General features: G+C 38.9%; 1 protein-coding gene across 1 annotated transcript in view; it reads right to left on the reverse strand.

The window, feature by feature from the left end:
• MMP16 (matrix metallopeptidase 16) overlaps nt 1-20,778 on the reverse strand; it is a 259,044-nt gene extending 238,266 nt beyond the window's left edge. Inside the window, exon 1 of the mRNA XM_029923828.1 lies at nt 20,626-20,778. Coding sequence (XP_029779688.1) covers nt 20,626-20,757 — 132 coding nt within the window. The 5' untranslated portion in view covers nt 20,758-20,778. The remainder of the gene's footprint in view (nt 1-20,625) is intronic.
• Between the last annotated feature and the right edge of the window lie 1,248 nt (nt 20,779-22,026).

Here is a 22,026-nt window from a genome sequence, read left to right on the forward strand (position 1 = left end):
ACCGTTTACTTTTGCATGTCCTAGATATTAGAATTAGAATGCATAGTTATACACTTAGGCCTATATTTCTTTCTTGTTAAAGTAAATATAAATGTCTGCCACGTTGGGAAATGCCAAAAAGATTCACATTAAAAAGCCAAAAGCAATGCAGACCATATGCAAGTGGCCTCTCTAGAAAAGAGTGACCTATATCTTTTTACCATCAACTACCATTCTTTTACTAAGAAAATAAAAAAAAATACATTCTATCAGGAAAAATTGTGATGGGAATTCAATTCTATTCTCCTACCTCATAAATTATCTTCTAAGGTTGAGAAAAGGCTGGATATGAAGGGCTTTTTTTTAAAAAAAAGCCTGCAATTGGAGTAACCCTACTATGAGCTAATGAAATGCCATCAGTCACAGGCACAAAAATGACTTCAAAACAATGGGTTGATGGGGAAAACAAGATGAAGAGTCACAAAGTTTACTCTTTTCTACACGTGTGTTTAAAGGTGGGGAGAGTCAGGAAGTTGAAAGACTAGTGTGAGAGGAGGTATTACTTAAATCGTGATCTTTGCCTCATATGGAGGCATTAAAATTTAATACATCATTTTACCCTACTTTGACATAAAAACAATATCATCATTTATTTGATACCTAGCTCAATAAAACGCTAGGCAGAACTCTCACAGGGCTCCATCTAATAATGCTGCAACGAAGGGCAAATATTCTTTCTAGCAACACTAATTCTTCCAGGGATAATCTGCAGTGGGGGAAACGTCCTTTCTCAGCCTTCTCTTGTTTCCTCAATATCCCTCCTTCCCATCTCCGCCTCTCTCCATTTTATAACCACAACAAGCCCCGCACATAAGCCCTAAAACAAGAAGCACCCCTAGAGCTTCCGTGTCTGATCTTCTTTACATTTTCTGGGAAGCAGGAAAACAGTTATCTCCCTTCAATACCACTCTGTCTTATTCGCTACAAAGTTTAAAAATAAAATGAAAATCCCAAGATGTATATAAAAAGCTAATTTCCCAAATAGCTCAGAAAGCTCTTTCAATATATTCATACATACATATGCTGTATTCTCTATCTTTCCTTTATGAACGCACATATATATGCATGGATATGAGATTATGTGTATATAGTTAGAAGTGTGTTTAATTGTAACATTACAGATAAATTTAAACAAAGATGAAACAAAGATGCTCTTATTTAATAGTGCCCAGAACTGTGAGAACTGAATCACAGCTGTAGGACAAACATCTCTGCTGCCAGGAAGAAAGCATCTCACTAATAAAATGATTTGAGACAAAATCAATTAGTCCATGTGTGAACTTAGAAGGTATTTGGGAATGTCCTAGTATGTTCTCTCTATCCTTTCTCCCCATTACAATGGGTTTTTAGGAAACACATCAATAATAAATCTACACATCAATATTCAAATGACTAAAACTTTTTATTGTTTCATAAGGCATTTCTGTCGACAGTAAGCAAGAATGCAAGTAATAATAACATTTACCAATCACAATGGTAATTGCTGTAATTTGACCATTGGCAGCACAGGTATATGCCCATTTTTTCACACCAGCACACTTCCTCATAAACCCTGGCCAGAGGGTTGGGAGTCCCAAGCCCTGTTTCCTACTCTGGTTTCTACCACAAACTTTCTGTGAAGCCTGAGGTGTTGACAACGGGGTCCTCAGATTCCCACCCCTAAAAAACACTGATCTAAATTACGGTTAAAGTCCTAATGTGGAAAAAGAAGAATTGGGCGGGCAAAGAGCAACAGTCTCAGCACTTTGCTGTCACATCGCAAATAAAATTAGTTAAAGATGTTTCTGGAACAAAAAGTTATTGATCTCTTATTGCAAATACTGAAGATGTCCAAAACTTACTGTTTGAACCCGTCAGTAAGCCTCTTGGCTTTGTGTTTTTCACAGTCACTCTGGTTCAAAACTGCCACATTTATCCTAATTTCTGTGCCCTGTCATCTGTGCACAGTGATTCTTCTTAAAGCTTTTCCATGGAAACTTTTCTCAGTCTCTAAGTAGGTAACAAGCCTAGGGCAGGAAAAACACCTTAATCTTAAATTTTTCAGAGAAATGCTGGGATAATAACAAAGAAAGGGGAAGAGCAAAATAGGATGATAATTGTAGGTATGTGGAGGCATGAGCAGTTGGAAACACTGTAGGAAGGAGAAAATAGATAAAAGGGAAAGGTAGAAAAGAAAAAAAGAATAAATCAAGTCAGCTGTTACAGACATCTATTGTTGAAGCTCTGTCCAAGGTGCCTTCCCTTTCCTGAGGAAACTTCTGTTCCCCCACTCCAACTCAGACTACACGAGGAGCTGCCCTCAGGGTTCCACAAAGTATTTCCAGCTACAGGAATAGGCAAATGCTCCAAACTGGGCCAAGGAGAAACTTTCTTCAGGGTTTTTCATAGCGGAGCTGGAAGTATATGCATACGGGCAGAGGGAAGATACTTTTCTCCAAGAAAAGTGATGAAGAGAAATAGTTACCAGGTGACAGGAAACCCATACAACAGGGAAACAGACAAGCTGCAGCAAGAGAATGAAGCCAGACCACAAAGAGAAGAGTGAGGGTGAGACAGAAAGTTCTGCTAAGGTCTCAGCACTAAGATATCTGCACCTGTCCCAGGCTTGCTGGGCCAGCCCTTCCCCACGACCTGTGAATCACCCGACTATTTTCCACTAAGCCTCCTGGATTGGGCAAGGTGGTTCAAACTGGCTTCCTGTTGCATGAAACCAGGAGTACTGAATAAAACTCATGAGTAAAATGTCAAAATTCTATCAAAAAATTAACCAATCCCTTCGTTGTTTCATTCAGAAAACAATTTTGTCCACCCACCACTATGATATTCATGGAAATACTCAGACTCCAAAGTCAGAGATGCAAAATTTAAGGAAACTATAAGGAAATAATGAAACAAAAACCACATTAAAACTGAGGCAAAATAGAAAATGTGGGTGACCAAGTTTCAGTATCTTGCCATGTAGGTCATGTTGTATCCTCACAATCAACCATTAATTTAAAGTTAATATACAAAGATTCTAGGATTAATTATCCTGGAGAAAATTACCAGGATTTTAGTTATTTTTGAGGTTAACTGACAATTGGAAACAAATAGGTATTTATTACCCCTAAAGTCAGAATAAAGACAATGTGCCTAGTATCATGATACTTAATACTGCCCTAAATGACCCAGTCAGTAAAACTAACCAAAACAATGAATCGGAAGAAGGTAAAATTATCTTTATATATAAATAATATGACTGTAACTAGACTATTCGAGAGGATATACAGAAGGATTATATGATACAGTATGATGATTTAACAAGGTGTTTGATAATTAATATATAAAATCAACAGCTTTTCTTTTTGGTTTTGGGGGGAGGAGGTATCATGAAGGCTTGTTTTATTTTTTTAAATTCAAGTATATTTCACATATTACTTTCAGGTGTACCCATACTGGTGAGACAATTACTGTATATATATATTACAAAATGCTCATCATAGTAAGTGAGCATTTTTCTTTACATAGAATTGCTTGGTAAATAGAGTGAAGGTTCCCATTCTAATTTTTCTTTTTTTTAGAAAGAGAGAAAGAGAGAGAAAGTGCATATGCACATGCAGCAGAGGGACAGAGAGAGAGAGAGAATCCAAGCAGGCTCCACAATCAGCGTGGAGCCCAAAGCAGGGCTTGATCCCACAACCCTGGGATCATGACCTGAGCAAAAATCAAGAGTTGAACACCTAACTGAGCCACCCAGGTACCCTGGAAGTTCCCGTTCTAAATAGCAACAGAAAAGGGAAAACCTAACTCCTAATCTACAGAAAGCTGCAAAACACTACTGAGAAGAGTAAGTTTGGTATTGTCCCAGGAAGATTTAAATATATCAGAAGGGGCGCCTGGGTGGCTCAGTCGGTTAAGCGTCCGGCTTCGGCTCAGGTCATGATCTCACGGTTCGGTTCGTGGGTTCGAGCCCCGCGTCGGGCAGCACAGAGCCTGGAGCCTACTTCCGATTCTGTATCTCCCTCTCTCTCTGACCCTCCCCTGCTCCAGCTGTCTCTCTCTGTCTCTCAAAAATAAATAAAAGAAACGTAAAAAAATAAAATTTTAAAAATAAATATATCAGAAGAAAACTGTTCAGAAACAGGCTGAATTACTTGTGAAAGTAAAAATTAGTATATGACAAGGCAGGTTTTTAATCAGTAAGGATGTCCTGGATTGAATTACCAATCCCGATCTTTCACTCCTCCCACATCCACACCCTTGTGCTAGCCTCATCAGAGGCAACATGCATCTCCAGCCCCCTTGACATTGGGCTTGCTATGTAACCGACGTGCTTGGGCAGAAGAATGCAGTCACAAGACCCTGTGTGCTGGTTAAGAGGCTGAGACGTCAGAGGCATCAGCTGTGGCTGCTTGTCCTCTGGTGCTTTCACCACCGCCAAGGGAAATGGTCCAGTTTTCCTCTGGGTCCAGGACCACATGCAATATATACAGCAGAGTCACCCTGACCTAATTGCGTAAAAGAAGGTGCCCTGGACCACTCACGAATCCATCAGATCAAAGAAAATTGGTCCTAAGGCATTGTATTTTATAGTTATTAGTTCTCAACAACACCTAAGTGCTATGGAAGAAAGACATTTTACTCAATATGTAGTGCTGAAGCAACTGTTAACCAGTTTTGGAGAAAATGAATTAGATTCCAATTTTTGTGCCTGCACCAAAGTATTTTTTACTTAAAGATTTAAACAGGGGAAAAAAGGAAACAAAGGAGTGGGGTTTTTTTTAAGTTTTTTAAATTTATTTTTGAAAGAGAGAGAGAGAGAGAGAGAGAGAGCACAATAGGGAGAGAGGCAAAGAGAGACAGGGAGACACAGAATTTGATGCAAGCCCCAGGCTCAGAGCTGTCAGTGCAGAGTCTGATGCGGGGCTCAAACCAATAAACCCTGAGATCATGTTCTGAGCCTAAGTCGGATGCTTAACCAACTGAGCCACCCAGGAGTCCCCGAAATGAGTGCTTTTAAAAACACTTTTAAAATGCTGGATACTTCTTAAAGGATACAAAACCAAAAGTCATACTATAAATGATCATTAATCTGAAAAAATAAATTAGCAAAACCAAAATGTATCAACAAATTCATATTATCACATGGGACAGAGAGTGGATCAATTTTCTTAACTCACATAGAGCTGTTATAAATCAGTAAGAAAGGTAAAATAAAGAATGGCAGGATATGGAAATCTTTGCAATAAAAAACATAAGTAGATTAAGGTATTTTTTAAATGCTAAATATTGATATTCATTTAAATTTGCATAAATTAATTTTTCACTCATCAGATTTGGGAAAAACATCTTAGGTGTGTGTGGAATCAGCCATGCTCAAGCACGGTTGAAAACTATTAATTTGATGTATGAGGGGTGCAATTTGTCAGAATTTACTAAAATTATAAATTAAATATATATCCATTAATGCAGTAATTACACTTCCAGAAATATTATGTTAAATAAACTCACAAATGCTTAAGAAAGCATACTGTATTATTGTTTATAATAGAAACAACTTTGAAAATAACCTACTTGTCCAGTGATAATGCTGTAGTTAATAAATTACCACATAGGTTATATTACCGTGTAAGTATGAAGTTGTTCTTTATGTACTGATGTGAAAAATTCTCCAGAGTATCTATTTGTGTTAAAAATGTATAAACATGTTTTAAAATTTTTCTTTAATGTTTTTATTTTTGAGAGAGAGGGGGAGAGAGAGGGGAAGGCAGAGAGAGAGAGAGAGAGAGAGAGAGAGAGAGAGAGAGCAAGCACAGGGGAGTGCGGGGGAGAAGAGGGAGGGGCAGAGAGTGAGACAGAGACACAGAATCCCAAGCAGGCTCCAGGCTCCAGGCTCTGAGCTGTTAGAGCCCCAATGCAGGGCTCCAACCCATGAATTGTGAGATCTTGACCTGAGCTGAAGTCAGACACTCAATCAACGGAGCCACCCAGCGCCCCAAAAGTGCATAGAACATTTTAAATAATCTGTTTCCATTAAAAGGAAGAACGGCAGGGAAAATGAAGTGTGTGCGTGTGTGCGTGTGTGTGTGTGTGCATGTCTACAGAATTTCTGGAAGCTATTTAAGTAACAAGAAGAAAAGAAAATGAGATTGTTGGTTGTTAAATGTATAAACCTGCAGCCCTTAGGCAGACTGCTAGCTCCAACCAAAAGACTCAGTCAGTCTTGCCATTCCTAACATGATGTTATACCAGAAGACTAATTTTTCCTGGTAGATGCAGAAGTGAATAATGGACTCATTAATATTCAGAAGGCTATATTTCCTCTCCTAAGGAAGATGTAATCCAGACAGACAGTACATGTATCAATGAAAGACTGAAGAAAGTCTTCTTTTTCCCGTTCTTACCCTGCCAATTACCAATGTGTAGGTGTTCAGCAGGAGAAAATCCATCAAATTTAACACATCTTGAGTCAGTTCTTCATGGGTCTTCAATACTGTACTTGTTAGAACAATAAACATGATCTCATTTTAATGTAAGTTAGAAATTCAAATTATTATGTGATCGTTCACTCTCAGGGTTTTACATGCTAATGGATGCAAAAGTTGATAGCATATCAACATCTTTCTCATCCGTGTAGCTAAAAGAGGGATTGAAATGATTTAAGACGTCCAGGGAAATACAAGTAAAATTGTTTTTGCTCTTTCCTGGAAACTGTCTTGGGAAAGTTGCCATTTATTAATAGTAATAACTACAAGTGAAGTTACTGAAGTAGAACAAGTTTATTTTCCTGTATATTTATTTCCCTAGCTGTTTTGATACACACCGCTGAAAAAAAGTGACCATTTTTTAAATGTCAAGCCAATAGGTATTTATATAAATGTTACATCAGTGAAGGAAGATAGAAAACACTTAGTTATATCAGATATACTAATGTAACATAATGGGGATGACTAGAAAAAAATCCAGAAGCTCCAGCTCCTTACCAGTTAACCACTGATCATGTCATTAAGATAGACATACCTTTGATTATTAGATTATTTTTATTGATTATTAAATATTTTTAATAAAGTAACTGAAGCATGGTATAATATGGTATAAGTGCTATATTTTCATCTAGTAAGGGCTAAATGAGTTACGGCAAATCCGTATCTCCTGAGCTTAGTACTTTCTGCAGGGCAGTGTTAGGTTCACAAAATACAGTGGTGACCATAGCAAATATACGGTCTCATCATAAAGTCATAATTTGCTGTGAGAGTCAGATATGAATCTATTATACAGAAACTTTGTACAACAGGTTTTTTACATTTAATTTAACATACCAAATTTAACCATATGCTCCAGGGAAACAGAAAAATTATTTAATTCACATCCCCTTAAATTTTCTCTTCCAATAAATATAAGTTTGGCCTACATGGTTGCAGAGTCAGGAAGACCAAAACTCAAAGGCATAGAGAAACAAAAGAAGTTGATACTTGGCTTCTGAGAGTCCATGCGCCAAGTTTAGCAATTGACAAGCTGCTTAATGGATTTTCAACAATAATTTTAAAGTGGACCTTCTGTCTTACATACATACCTCAGTATGTAACTTTGAAATAAGGTAAAATACTCTTTGATTGTAATTATGAAAAGTACTTCAAAAAATAAGTAGTAGAGAAGGTTATTTTAAATGCAAACTGGGCTCACTTTCTGGTGGGGGTGCAGATGGGATTAGGGAAGACTGAGTATCAGGGATAAGAAGAGGGTAGGAAAGAAATAGAAGACTTAAACATTTTGATGGAGACTTAAGGTACATGGAGCTTGGTTACACCCAGGAATAAAAAGAGAAAACAGAAAAACTACTCGAACAATGGTTCTCAAAGTTTGGTCCAGGAACCTCTGGGCGGCCTAAACCTCTTACACAAGTCTGCTAAGGCAAAACTACTTTAATATGATGCCATTTGTGTTTTCACTCTCGTTTACTTGCAATTGACACTGCAGTTGACCAGAGAATACATGATTTACAGCATCGTAAATGTGAATCCAGAAATGAATATGAAAATCCAGCTGCCTTTCATTAAGGTAGATATTATAGGTCTTTGGAAAAATGTAAAAGAATGTCTTTATTTTACTATAGTATTTTTGTAAAATGTATTATTCATAAAACTTTCTGTTTATCACTCATTTTAACAATTTGATTACAGTGTGCCTTGCTTTAGGTTTCTTCATGGGTGTTTTTGTATGTGTGTGTGCGTGGGATTCAATGAGACTCTCTGATCCATGAATTTATATATTTTCCATAAAATAAGGGAAAGCTGTAGTCAGTATATCCCCGAACACTCTTTCTGCCCCTTCCCTGGTCAAGGACTCTAATGGCACATATATTAGGCCACCTGAAATTGTCCTCGATGTGCCAACTGACTTTATAAATTTTATCTCCCTGTGTTTCACTCTGGATAACTTGTAATGCCGACTTCAAGCTCACTATTTTTTTCTTCAGTAATGTCAAATCTGCTATAAATTTCAAGTGTATCTTTAATGGCACATATTGTAGTTTCAATCTCCACAAATTCAATTTGAGTTTTTTTAGTATCTTCCATGTCTCAAGTTTTTGAACAAAGAATACAGTGGTAATAGTGGTTTTAATGTTCTTATCTGCTAATTCCAACATCTGTGTCACTTTTGGATTACTTTAGATAGATGCTTCTCCTCATTATGAGTTGCGTTTTTCTGCTTTTCTGCATGCTTGGTAATTTTTTATTATTGAATACCAGACATTGTGAATTTTAAACTGCTGCGTGCTACATATTTTTGTATTTCTGTATATCTTATTGAGCTTCGTTGTGGGAAGCAATTAAATCCCTTAGGAACAGTTCAATCCCTTCAGGTCTTGCTTTTAAGTCTTTTTAAGCAGAACTAGAGCAGAATTCAGTCCAGGACTTTGCTCCCGCTATGGGGGCAGGATGGTTCTGAGTAATCTACCCACTGTCCGGTCAACAACAAGGTTTTTGAGGGTGGCTGATGGGAATGGGCACTGTTCCCGGCGCTGTGTGAGCACCAAGCATCGTGCCCTCTCCCCTTAGGTGCTTCCTTCCCTGCCCCTAGTGCTACTTCACAGGAATGGGCAAACTAATTCTCAACTAAATATTCAAGAGAACTCTCAGGAGACCTCCAAGGCGTTTGCTCTGTGTAACTCTCTCCTCTCTGGGATTCTACCCTGTGCATTCCAGCCACCTTGGCCTCATCATACCCCCACTCCATCTCCTTAACACAGGGAGTCCGCGGGGCTAACCCTGGCTTCTGCCTTCCCTGTACTACTGCCTGGAAGCACTCACAGCGTGGTAAAATGAGACAATTACAGGGTTCGCCTTGTTCCCCACTTCTCAGGGATGACTGCCCTTTATTACCTGATGTCGAGTGACTTGAAAACCATTTGTTCATAGATTTGGGTTATTTCAGAAGGTAGGGAAAATCAAGAGCCTATTATTTATCTTGCCCCGTTATCCTTCACTTCTTTAATCTTACAACAAGCCATGAATTGGGTATTATTATCTCTACTTTACAAGACATTAGGGCACATGGTCAACAACCCGGTTCACTCCAGGTCAGTGCACTTATAGAGAGAGATTCAGCTAAGATTTTCTAGCATTTCTTCAAAAGTTCTTACACATAGCCATTGTGATATACTGCCTCTAGGTGAGGTGAGAGATAGGTGAATGAATATTTAACACAGAGAAATGTTCTAAAATCATCTAATTAGTTTGTAAACGGGTTCTGAAAAAGTCCTCCTTGAAAGGCTAATGAATGAACTAAGTGGGTCCTGAAATCTCACAGCAGTGAGATTAAGGACTGAAGACGTTTCTTTCAGTCTTTGACCAACCACCAGTGTGTAAGTTTCCACTTCCTCCACAACAAAGACAATGACCAGATATATGGTCTATTCTCAAACAGTGAGGAGGCACTCACTACCTTCTGAAGTACCCAATCCGTCTCCAGATTAATCTATCTGAGAAAGATTTCATTTATATTACAACTAAATATATTAGAAATAATAAAATAAACTGGCTTCCTTATAGCTTCTACTCACTGATGCAACATAGGAAAATAACAAAACTCATAGAACATGCCATTCAGTAGCCATTTACACATTCTTCCCCTGCAGAACAAGAGAACACAGACTTGACATAGGCTTTCCTTCACATTTTCTACAATGTTCTACTCTTTTCATCTTGGAATAGAATCAAATCTTCCTACAACTTTTGAAAATCACATTTAGTATTAACTACAACATGGCAAATAGTTAAGGAAGGAAATGTAATGATTACTTTTATATGTAATTTAAGATTACACCACATTTATTTATTTTTTATTTTTATTTTCTTCAGAGAGAGTGAGTTTGACAAGGGAAGGGGGAGTGAAGGGAGAGTGGGGATGGTGGAGAACTGGAGAGAGAAAAAATGGGAATCTTAACCAGGCTCCACACACAGCACAGAGCCCACAACCGTGGGATCGTAACCTGAGCCAAAATCAAGAGTCGGATGCTCAACTGACTAAACCACTCCGGGGCATCAAGATTATGCCACATTTAATATTATACGTAACTAAACATAGGGTACCAACTTTCTAATGAGTAAAAATTCATAGAGTATTCAACAGTAAAACCACTGAGCACCAATGTACTGAATCTTGAATCAACAAATCAACACCAGCCTATTCAGTCTTCACTCCAGGGTACGACTAGGGTAGACCTAGCACTTTCATCATGTATATTAATTATCTCTTTTGAGTTGGAAATACCAAAGATGTTAACAATGGAACTGGATCAATCCGCCTTACTGGGAAATTGGAAATTAACTTTTGCCTATACGTATTTACTTGGTTGAGAACTGGGGCTCTGCAGCCGGCCCGCCTGCTTTGATTCTGGGACACTCTGGAGACTCAGAGCAAGTTCCTCAACCTCTTTGTGTCTCTGATTCCTCATTTGTGAAAGAGAAATGACAGTGTTAACTCACAAGATTGTAATGAAATTTAAATGAGTTAATATATATGAAGCACTTAGAACACAATCAGGCACAACCTGTGTTAATTAACATTTGTTATTATCATTAAAATAAGGTATTCAATAAAATCAATTCTATACATATCTGTTTTGTTGGTTATGTGGACTTTGTCTAATTAGAATAGAATGCCAGCAAGTAATTGTTTCTAAACATCCGATCATCAGTGGGAATGAAGGGAATGAAGGTACGGAGATAACCCTGTTCTTACTGAAGGAGACTGCTTGACATTTCTCAGTGTTGTCATACAAAACCTGTGCTATAGGCAAACAGTAAAGATCACAAATCAGTTTTATGAATGGTCAAAATAAAGCAAAGACTGGATAAGTAATTTGCTTGAGTCACCCATGGAACAATGTCATTCATCTACATGCAGGAGCAAATCAGTAAGTTATAGGAGTAGAGTTCCTAACAATATTTAAACACCCAGATCTCCAAAAAGAGTTTTATTGGTAACTGGGAATGAATTTTCATAAATTTGTTCTCAATGTCATATGAAACATGGAATATATATTTGACTCTGGAAGTTATTGAATCTATTCCTTCTTATCACAATGAAAGAAAGGAGGGGTGCAAATGTGGCTTTCTGTGAAATTTCAGCCAATTTTCAAGCCTGGTGTCCTGCAATAAAACTAAAACATGGGGCACCTGAGTGACTGAGTCGGTTAAGCATCTGACTTTATTTAGCTCACATCATGATCTCGCGGTTCAAGAGTTCCAGCCTTTCACTGGGTCTGTGCTGACAGCGCGGAGCCTGGAGCTGGCTTCAGATTCTGTGTGCCTCTCTCTCTGCCCCTCCCCCACATTCATTCATTTTCTCTTTCTCTCTCTCTCTCTCTCAAAAATAAATAAACATTTAAAAAAACCCCTAAAATATCAAGCCCCTTAAGACCCAAACTAGAAGAAACAGGTAAGACCAGGAGGAGAAACCTTCTAGCACTTGTTTAGAGTAAAGAGGGGGCTGAGTGCACAGCCATTAGAAAGCCCAAACAAATTCAAATATCCAATCACTATGGAGAACTGCAAACCCTTAACCCATGGTAGAACCAACTGTGAAGGTTCCCGTGGAAAAAATGCCTCCACTGACCCGGGCTCAGGGTTTGACTCTGCAGCAGCCTGTGCAGAGGCTCACGCCTGCATGCCACGGACATCACCTCAGGTGCGTGCAATTTGGGGACCGAAATAAAATTCCGGAAAGTATCCAGCTTCCCTCAAAAGGGGACAGTTTATTCCCCCTTCACTTAAGCATGACTAAAACAAATACTGCAAAATTCCATTCCAGTGAGTAGTTTATTTGGGTTTATTTGGTCATTTGAATTCATCACTCTATGGACTATTTCTCCTGAGACCCTCCATGAGCCATGGCTTACTTCATTTATCTATGGTTCATGTAACTGACTAGATCCAAAAACTTTCTGAAAATCTGAATGATGCTTGTGAGGAAATTATAATATCTTAGTTAAAGGGTGGTATGCCTCCTTCCACCAGAGGTCATATTATAATCTGCCCAACTGAAAACATGTCTGAGATTCCTATTTAAAGAAAAACAGCTTCACACTTTTGTGGCTCATTTCATACATATTTTTAAAAAGCAGAATAGGTAGGGGCACCTGGGTGGCTCAGTTAGTTAAGCATCCAACTTTGGCTCAGGTCATGAACTCGCAGTTCATGAGTTTGAGCCCCGTGTCGGGCTCTGTGCTGACGGCTCAGAATCTGGAGCCTGCTTTGGGTTCTGTCTTCCTCTCTCTCAGCTCTTCCCTTGCTCGGGCTCCATCATCTCTCTCTCTCTTTCTCACTCTCTCTCTCAAAAATAAATAAACATCAATAAATTTTAAAAAGTTTAATAAAAATAATATTAAAAAAGAATAGGTAAAACCTATATTTTCACATCTGCTTTCATGGAAAAACTTTTGTTCAACAGGCCCTATGATAAGCATTAAAAAATAAGATAACTTCAGTCTCACAAGCTTTTGAAATTGGATTTTTGCTACACATAGCCAAAAAGGCACAGTTAAATTAAATTTAACCCACCTCTCATCTGTAAGACTAGAATTATTTTACTAGTCACTTTAGTTAAAATGAAAATGCCAAAAGCACCTGCAGTCACTATAATGTATAGTTTCTGACCTACTCTACACCAGAAACCAAGGGATGTATAAAGCAGTTCTGCATTATAACATTCTTTGTCATGCTGTCATACCCAGAACTCCTGGCCTCCCTGAAAAGTGCTAATTTCCTTCTTAGTTCATCAATATGAAATCATTGGTGCCAAGAGGCTCTCAGTAAACCTATTTCACATCTTAAATCACAAACCATGTGTTCATTGATTTCTTTAAATTCTCTATGATTGGCTGTGATTCATTTGAAGGCATGTGATTGCACCTAGTGTCCTTGATTTTAAACCAAATTCTTCTACTCCATTGGAGTCTTTAAGCAGCTCAATAGCTCCCTCTAGCCTCCGTTTCTATACTACACCCACAGATCACATTTAATCAAAGGTCAGGGGGCCACAGTGGGATTTTTCTTATTCTGTTGGTTAGACTTCCGTTAAGAGGCTCATCAAGATACTGCACTGATTCAAACCCAAGGATGCCCGATGCCAAACGATTGTGGTGAAACACTAAAACAAAAAACATCCACTCAGAGTGCTAAATGACAGGAAGCAACAATCAAATATGGTTTTATGAACCTCAAAATCTATAAATAAATTTCCCATGAAAAAGAAGGCAAATGAAAAATTGAGTATCACACATACTACTACTTAGTATTTTATCCTTTTGATGTTCACATAAACTGTATAATTTATAAAACAAATGGAATCTGATTTTTCACATTCAAAGTCAAAAGTGTTACGAAGAATAAAAATAACCCTCAAAGAGCCATGTGCCAAAATTATTTTCCACAATGGGTAGCAAGGATATATAGTGTAAGACTTCATTTCACTACAAAATGTGTGTATATTTTTTATAGATAATAGAGAGATTTGAAATAGGAGAACTTCTGCCCCCAACAAAAAACAAATTTTGATCTTATTTCAAATTGCCTTTTTAAGACTGAAGTGCCAACTTATAGCTGATACATATTTTTCAAAATAATATCAAGCCATGTTTTTAACATTAAATTTTTAAAGTATGCTACCTTGGCCAAAAATTGATTTTAAAATTACATATAATTTGCTACTGCTGCCAGTGTTTTTATTACTCAGCAGAAGGCTAGGATTATTTTCAAAATGGAACACCCTGTGTCACTACAGATGATAACAAATGTTGGTATTAAGTTGCACATTCTGCATGTCTTCATGATATCTACTTCAGGAAAAAAAAAATCTGTACACTCTACCTTTGAGATCTAATTGCCCTGAAAGCTTATACAGTAAAATATGTACAATTTTCCTCCTTCATCTATATAAATTAAAGCTTGGAGGCTAAGTACAATAGGATTTCAAAGCTGGAAATGTCTTTAGTGATAGTTTATTCAATTTTTGTTTTTGTAGATGAAGGCATTAAAGAAATGACTTGTTCAAGATCAAAGCTATGTGAGTACAAGAACCAAAGTTAAAGCAGACACACATCCCCTGACCTCTGTCCTCCGGCCCCATTACATTGCTGGCTACCTTCTATTCCCAGTGGTAGGATAAAATTGTTGCTTTTCTAAAAAAGGTCTTTGTCATTATAGAAAACATTTTTTTAATGTTTATTTATCTTTGACAGAGAACACAGTGGGGGAGGGACAGAGAGAGGGAAACAGAGGGTCCAAAGAAGGCTGCAGCTAACAGCAGAGAGCCTGAGGAGGCAGGGTTTGAACTCAGGAATCGGTGAGATCATGACCTGAGCCAGAGTTGAACATTTAGCCAACTAAACCACCCCAGAAACACTTTAATATCTTTTTCTGCTACTTTAATATTTTTTTTCTTTTTCCCCCTCCTTCTATTAATTAAAAAAAAAAAGACTTTTATGTTCTGGATTTATGGTATAACAGAAACCTGGCCTAAGTTACATATTGAACCCCACCTACTGTAGATAGGAAGCACACCAGCCTTGAGCCAATTAAAATAGACAGGCCCACTGAATCATAAGGCCTATTTATTTTCCATGGTATTAGAAAAGATGAACAGATTTCTGCAAACTCAGTCTTGTGAAAGAAGGTGTGAGCTGAACTTGACATTCCATGATAGTAACAGATGACAAGACAAAATGTGCAAATCATATTCCTGAACTAAACTGTCTAAGAAAAACCCACGGGAAGAAAATGTACTGATGTTAGTGGTTGATATTCAGTATATTAAGCTTTTTAAAAATGAAAAGGTATTAAAATAAAATCTCCCTGGACCAACTGGTATGCCCTAACCTGATAGACTTCTACATAATTAGATGCTACCATGACAATTTACCTTTGAATCAGCATCCTTTCTTTTTACTAATAATAATATCTAAAAAATATTGAGTGCTTAACCATGTGAAGGCATGTTCCTATCTATCCAACAACTATAATATGATCTACATATATTCATTTCATCATCAAAACAACTCTATGAGGCTGGTACTATTAGTATCCCCATTTTAAAGATCTGTACATTGAGGCTCAGAGATTAATGAACTAGTCCATTATTAACTTAATAATTAACTTGCAAGTAAAAGAGTTGGGATTAGTATCTAGAAATCTGGTGTCAGAATATGTGATCTTAATCATTATACTACTCAGAAATAAAGAAGAATTTGATGGCTATATTTATATTCACAGACATTTAAAATAAATTGTGACAGAAAATGACATAAAAATGACTTTCTCAATTTGAATATACATGCTGAAGGGTCAGAAAGTTCCTGAAGGAGCTAAGCTAAAGAAATCTTTTTTCTTTTGATATTGAACAAATTTAACTAATTGATTCAAATGTCCAATGGCTTTTTTTTTTTGTCTTGAAATAATTCCAAATGGCCATTTACCAAATATTCTGAACAGGTACATTTTTAGCGGTTGAGATAGGTCAGGCAGTGAAATACATTTACATAAAGTAATTGATTAATCTAACTTCAGAGAAAAGAATTATACCACTGAACAAGTATATTAAAATTTTATGTTCATAACCTGAAATAGCATGAATAAGAAAAAGTAAAAACTTTAAATCTGTCACTTTTAACTTGACTCCAGAGATTTCAAAAGCTGTTACTGAACCCAACTCTATTCTTACTTGATAGGGAAGAAGCCACCGAAAGACGAAACCCAACTGTATAGAGAATGATGGGCTTGGAAAGTTGTTCTCAGTGGACTTCTCAGGGGGATGGTAAGAAAAATCCTACGTTGCTAGCATACACTCACCTGTAAGGGTTTCACGAATAACCCTAGATCTGGGGAAGTTGACCAGAAAACTCTGAACAGAGAAAAGCATAAGGTGGGACACACAGGAGAAGCTGTCTTCTGGTCTCTTGGTCATACATAGTTTTTGGTGCTTATGAGCATTCTGACCAGCCAGCATACCTGGGATGTCTTGGAAAGCTTGAATCTTGCAATATATAAAAACCTTTCTGAATCAGTCCCATAGTCCCTGCTCTTGCCCAGTAAAAACTGCTGCAGAGGGCATCTTGGGATGTAATCAGAAGAGTCCCTCATTCAAGGGGGCTGACCAGATCACAGCATCAGCAACCTTCCATGAGCAAATGAAATAATGTACGTTGATTAAACAGGCAGAAAGCAAGATATATGGGAAAAAAGTAACCCCAATATATGACATTTTAAGATCTGTAAAGCAGATCTTTAATCTCTGAAATGCCTCATCACCAATTACTGCCAAGTGTATATGTAGTACAGAGGTACTCCATGTAAATTCTGCCTTTTCAAGTAGATTCAGATAAACCCGACCAAGGTGAATAAAGACTAAATCAGCTAAAGAAACATACTGTAGGAAGGATGTAGGAAATGGTTACACTCATGACTCACAGTATTTGTCATAAAATATCATTTTAAAAAATACAGAATCTCTTTTTCATTAATTAGGAACAACAAGATAAGTTTTTGCTTTTTAATAATGTTTGTCACAAAAAAATAAACAGCTTCTTATGCTTTATGTATGCATCTTTCAGAGTATTACATCTTTATTTTACCATTAAATTGGCTTAAAAATTTTCCTCATTAGAAATGTGTATGATTGTTTATAAAACCATCAACAATATGTTGCTAACATATTTAACATTTGACAAACTATTAAGGTTGATGATGAAAGTTATTACTCTCATGAACTATATACTATCTCAAATTTCATAACAAAAAGCCTTGCAGAGTTCAAAAAAAAGTCCACAAAAGTTAAAAAAAATAAAGAGCCCCAGCGTCATGATATTCCTCCTAACAACATTATTTTAGAGACAATGTGATATTTTAGAACACAGAGTTTCAATCCGAATTCTTTGTTAACAATTTAGCTCCATCTGACCAATGAACACCTCTGGTTGAGACTATCGTCCAATGATAGGAGTCTTTGACTTTCAGTTAATGTTAGCAATGTTCTTTTGCATCATGGTAATGACTTACACACTGAAAGGCCCACACCCCCCAAATGGGTCCAATAGTGTACAAAAATCTTTAAAGAAATACACATTGAAAATGTGGCACAAAAAACTGTTCTAACTAAAATATATAAGGAGATGAATGAATTGAATCTCTTCTATAGTACTACTACTGGTAGTGTCTGACCCTTTCTTAACTATTGAGACATTCCTTTTTGCTTCTTAAAAACAAAAACAAATAAACAAAATATACTCTTTCTCTGTCACAGCTTTCATCAGCATATGAAGAAATATCTCCTGCTCTGATAACTGAAAATCCCAAATTCTTATATTTTTTAAAATAAGCAGTTAAGAGTTAACATGAATCTTTCTACCCAATCCCCACACTTCCAGGGGAAAATATGTTTCTAAAGTACAGTGTTCCCACCAATTGTGAAGTTCAGTGAGGAATAAAGCATCGTAATTTCAGCTGTCAGCATAAAAAGCATCTCTCAGAAGCTTCGTTCCAACTATAATAACCTGGTGTGCTTGCTAGGAAAAAAAATCTGATCCTATGAGCTTCATGCATGATTGATACCATTACTGTTTATTTTAAGACCGTCCTTGAGAATCAATCAAATAAAGCATTCCCAGTGTATGTTTGGCAACCAAGAATGAAGAACACAGTCAGTGCTTTTCTAGAGAAGATGTGATGATGGACTATTCTTCCTATTAGAGCTTCCACCAAAAGGAAATCTCTAGTAAAGGTGGATAAGGCAGAAATTCCTGTCAGAAAAGATCCTGTCATCCCATGTTCTTTATAGTATGTTGAAATAGCTCGCAGCTACTCTGATGATTAAAAAAGAAAAACAGGTGTTATCATTACACATAAGGAAGTATAAAAACCCAACTAACGACATGCTCAAGTGCTTACAAAAAAAACTAATTGGAAGTAATACAAACTACGAAGCGTCATCTAATCTAAATCATTAGCAAATCTCCTATGTATCAAATAAGGTTTTTAAAGTCGCAGATGGTGCCCGCCTCTTATCATTCATAAATATTTGCATAGTGTATTAAACATGGATGACATAACTTAAATACTCTAAAAATGGGGAAATAACTTTTTCCATGAACCATTTTTCACACGTCTTGAAGAAAAGATTATAAAAAATTAAGATGAAATCTCTTTTCTTAATAAAATTAACTTTTCTTGCATAATACCTGATTGAACTGCATAAGGGATTCAAAATGTAAAGAAATACAATACAATTTATGTTTAGCCTCAGAAAGGAAACCTAATAATCATCCAAACACTGGTGGTATCCCAACAATGTCTGAAAGCAAATCTAAGACTTTCCCAAAGCAAGTAGCCATCAATCCAGACTCTCCGTTCTACTCCATAGGGAGCAAAATAAAACCAAGCACTTAGTTTTGCCCACCTCCCCCAAGCCCCACCTTACCACCATCACCATCACCACCAGACCAAAGCAATGGGGCCTTTGGTTCATAACATAAATAAGAGCTTGCCACTTTCATTCCTTCAGTCTATGAACTAATTACTCCTTCATTTCAACATTAAATTATCTCTTGATTTCAGTGTTAGACAGAAAAACCCATGTGTGCCATGTAATTCTAAAAGCTTAAATCTGCAATCAAGAGAAAGTCTGGACTTTCACCTCCTTTTGCATCTCTCTTTTTATTCAGAAAAACAAAGTTGTATTTTTCAAAAGGTTAAACAGTTTTGGTTTTCAAACTGGGGTTTCTGTGTAATATAATCATACTTCACATCTGTAAACTTCTTCAACGCTTGATAATGGTTCTTACTTTTCCAAATACTTTGTTTCTGTACCAACCATCACTTATTACATGGAGTCCTAAGAACAGTTTATATAAACACAGGGTCATATTCAGAATACGGCCTCACACATGGCATTTATTATGCACACTTTGTATATAAATCTGTTACATGGAACACGTTCAAATGCTGTGCAACAGGTCCTGCTATTGTGTAAACACACACTCCAAACAAAATGACAGTAAGCTTTAAAGAATCAACAATATTTTAAGAATCACATTATTCTTCAGAGACTTGATCGTAATTCTTGTGAGATGTCAGAAGACAGAAGATCGAATCAAAAGGAGTCTATTTTAGTCAGACCCTCTTACTGTATTTGTATTCCACCGTGTACGTTGTAAACTGGAGTTAGAGCCCAGGTGTATACACACTTCCATTGATTTACTGCACATTACTGGCTTTAGTGCTGAGTTGATGACAGGAAGAGTACTTTGGCAGAGATCTGACAAGTCCTTATCCTGAAGTTCCCTTCTGCTTTATGTCTGTCTGTTCCCAAAGCTATCAAAGTAAAGCAAATGACAGACTAAAACCTCTCGGTTTTGCCATAAGAGTGTGAAATCAAATTAAAAACACACCTCAGGACTATTTCATTGGGCCACGTTTATTTTCTATTGGCGGGGGAGGGGAAGAGAAGACACTTTAAAAGAGATGGATTTCATGTCCTCTGTGTAGCCAGATCTGGTTACAGTGTATTAAGTTATGCCTAAATGAGAAAAAGACTCTGTCTAGTCAAGTGTTTTATCACAAAGTAATGTTATTAAACATATCAAGTATTCCCACGCTCTCCTCCAGATTCTTTGATTTTAGCCTCCTTTGTTAGGCACAGAACATGGGGAGAAAGATTTCAGGAACAATACCAAGGCAGCACATGATGCCAGGCAATGAATTCTGTATTTCCTGAACAGTTTATTCATCACAAACTCAAACTGCTTTTATTAAGCCACACGTTTCCTATATGTAGGACTTCGCCTTCTCCCTGGGTGACAAGCCTGGACCGGCTACAAATGTATCTCCGAGCGCGCAGCATCGTGCTTTGTGCTGCTGGGGATAACGGATTCTCAGTCTCGCGCGCATCCATCACCTAAGACACAGGGAAACTCAACAAGGGTCTCGGCGGCTGCAAGGGAAACAATGTGTTGAGACCGTGGCTGCTCTGAGCTACCAGGATCCCAGGAGTGAACGAAATGTTTCAGGGAGCAGCTCAGGCAAGGGAGAAGGAAGAAAGCTCTCATACTCTTACCTCCACATTGAAATACTGCTCCGTTCCGCAGACGGTAGCACATAAAATCCAAAGCAAGGTTTGCAAGAAAAATACCCCCGAATGATGCACGAAATCCAACCGTCTTCCAGTGCTGAATGTGAGTAAGATCATAGTGAACTGTGCTTCAGTGGATGGACGAGCTCCCCTTCGTTTTCTCCCTCTCTCCCTCTCCCTCCCTCCCTGGTTTCCTTTCAAAAAAAAGTCCTCTGGGTGGGTAAGGAGCTTGCAGGTTCACCCACAGCCCGGCAAGGGGAGGAGACGGAGGGCCCAGCACTCGGCAGCCCCCGAGAAGCAGCGGCAGAGGCAGGGTCAGCAGCTGCCTGCATTCACCATCCTCGGGGGCCCGTCACCGGGAACGTGGCGCCCAAGTTCACCGGCGGTTCCGGCTCAAAGCGCCCAGTCGCACCCGCAGCCGCCGCCGCCGCCGCCGCCGCCGCCGCCTCCAGCCCGTGCGTCCTCCTCCTCCTCCTCCACCTCCTCCTCCACCGCCCACTCCTCCGCTGCCGCTGCCGCCTCCGGCTTCTGCGGGAAGGGCCTCCGCTGCTCCTCGCTTCTCGCCTCGGCTTCTCCTTCCCTCCTCTCCTCGCTCCCCTCCAGAATGTTCACCCGTAATCTACATAACTCCTCCTTCCCGGGGTCTGCCTGACTCTCGGGCCCTCAGCGCGCGCGCGCACACACATACACATCAGCGCGCGCGCACACACATATCTGCACATGAGCACACACGCAAGTACACACACACACACACACACACACACACACACACACACACACACACACACTCGCACAGTCGCGAGCGAGCGCGCCCTCTTCTTAAAGGAGACGGCTTGGAAAGCGGAACAGCTACTGTAGCGCGCACTGGAAGTAGCCAGACCTCCAGGAGGGCCCTCGATTGGGGGGTGAGGTCCTTTCCATACCTCCCACCCCCGATCTTTGAGACGGGAACCTGGGCTGCTCCGTTCTTTCATCTCGCCCGCCTCTCGAGCATCCAGAAACAAGTGCGCCCCTCCCCGGCCAGAGGCTGGGTGGGGCTCAGGCTGCGGACCCCGGCTTGGGCTGGGGAGTGGCCCAGGCCTGGTCCTGGAGGGCGGCGGGCCGCCTCCTGCAAGCGTCCCCGAAGGTCGGGGGGCGCTGGGAACCTGAGGGAGCGCCCGAGCCACTGTGCGCTGTTTGGGCGCTCGAGTAGGTGGCCGGGCCGGTCAAGTTTGGGAAGGCTGAGATAACAAGTACCCAGCGTCCGGAACTTTGTTGGGGTCCACCGGCCGAGCCCGTGGCCTGTTGTTTCCCCGATCTCTTCTACCATCACGGCACCCCGCCTTTCCGGGCTCAGGGAGGAGGCACGGGATTTGGGGGTTGGTGTCTAGTGGAATTACTGAAGCG

The sequence above is a fragment of the Suricata suricatta genome, chromosome 15 (assembly GCF_006229205.1).
Source record: "Suricata suricatta isolate VVHF042 chromosome 15, meerkat_22Aug2017_6uvM2_HiC, whole genome shotgun sequence".
Taxonomy (NCBI): Eukaryota; Metazoa; Chordata; class Mammalia; order Carnivora; family Herpestidae; genus Suricata; species Suricata suricatta.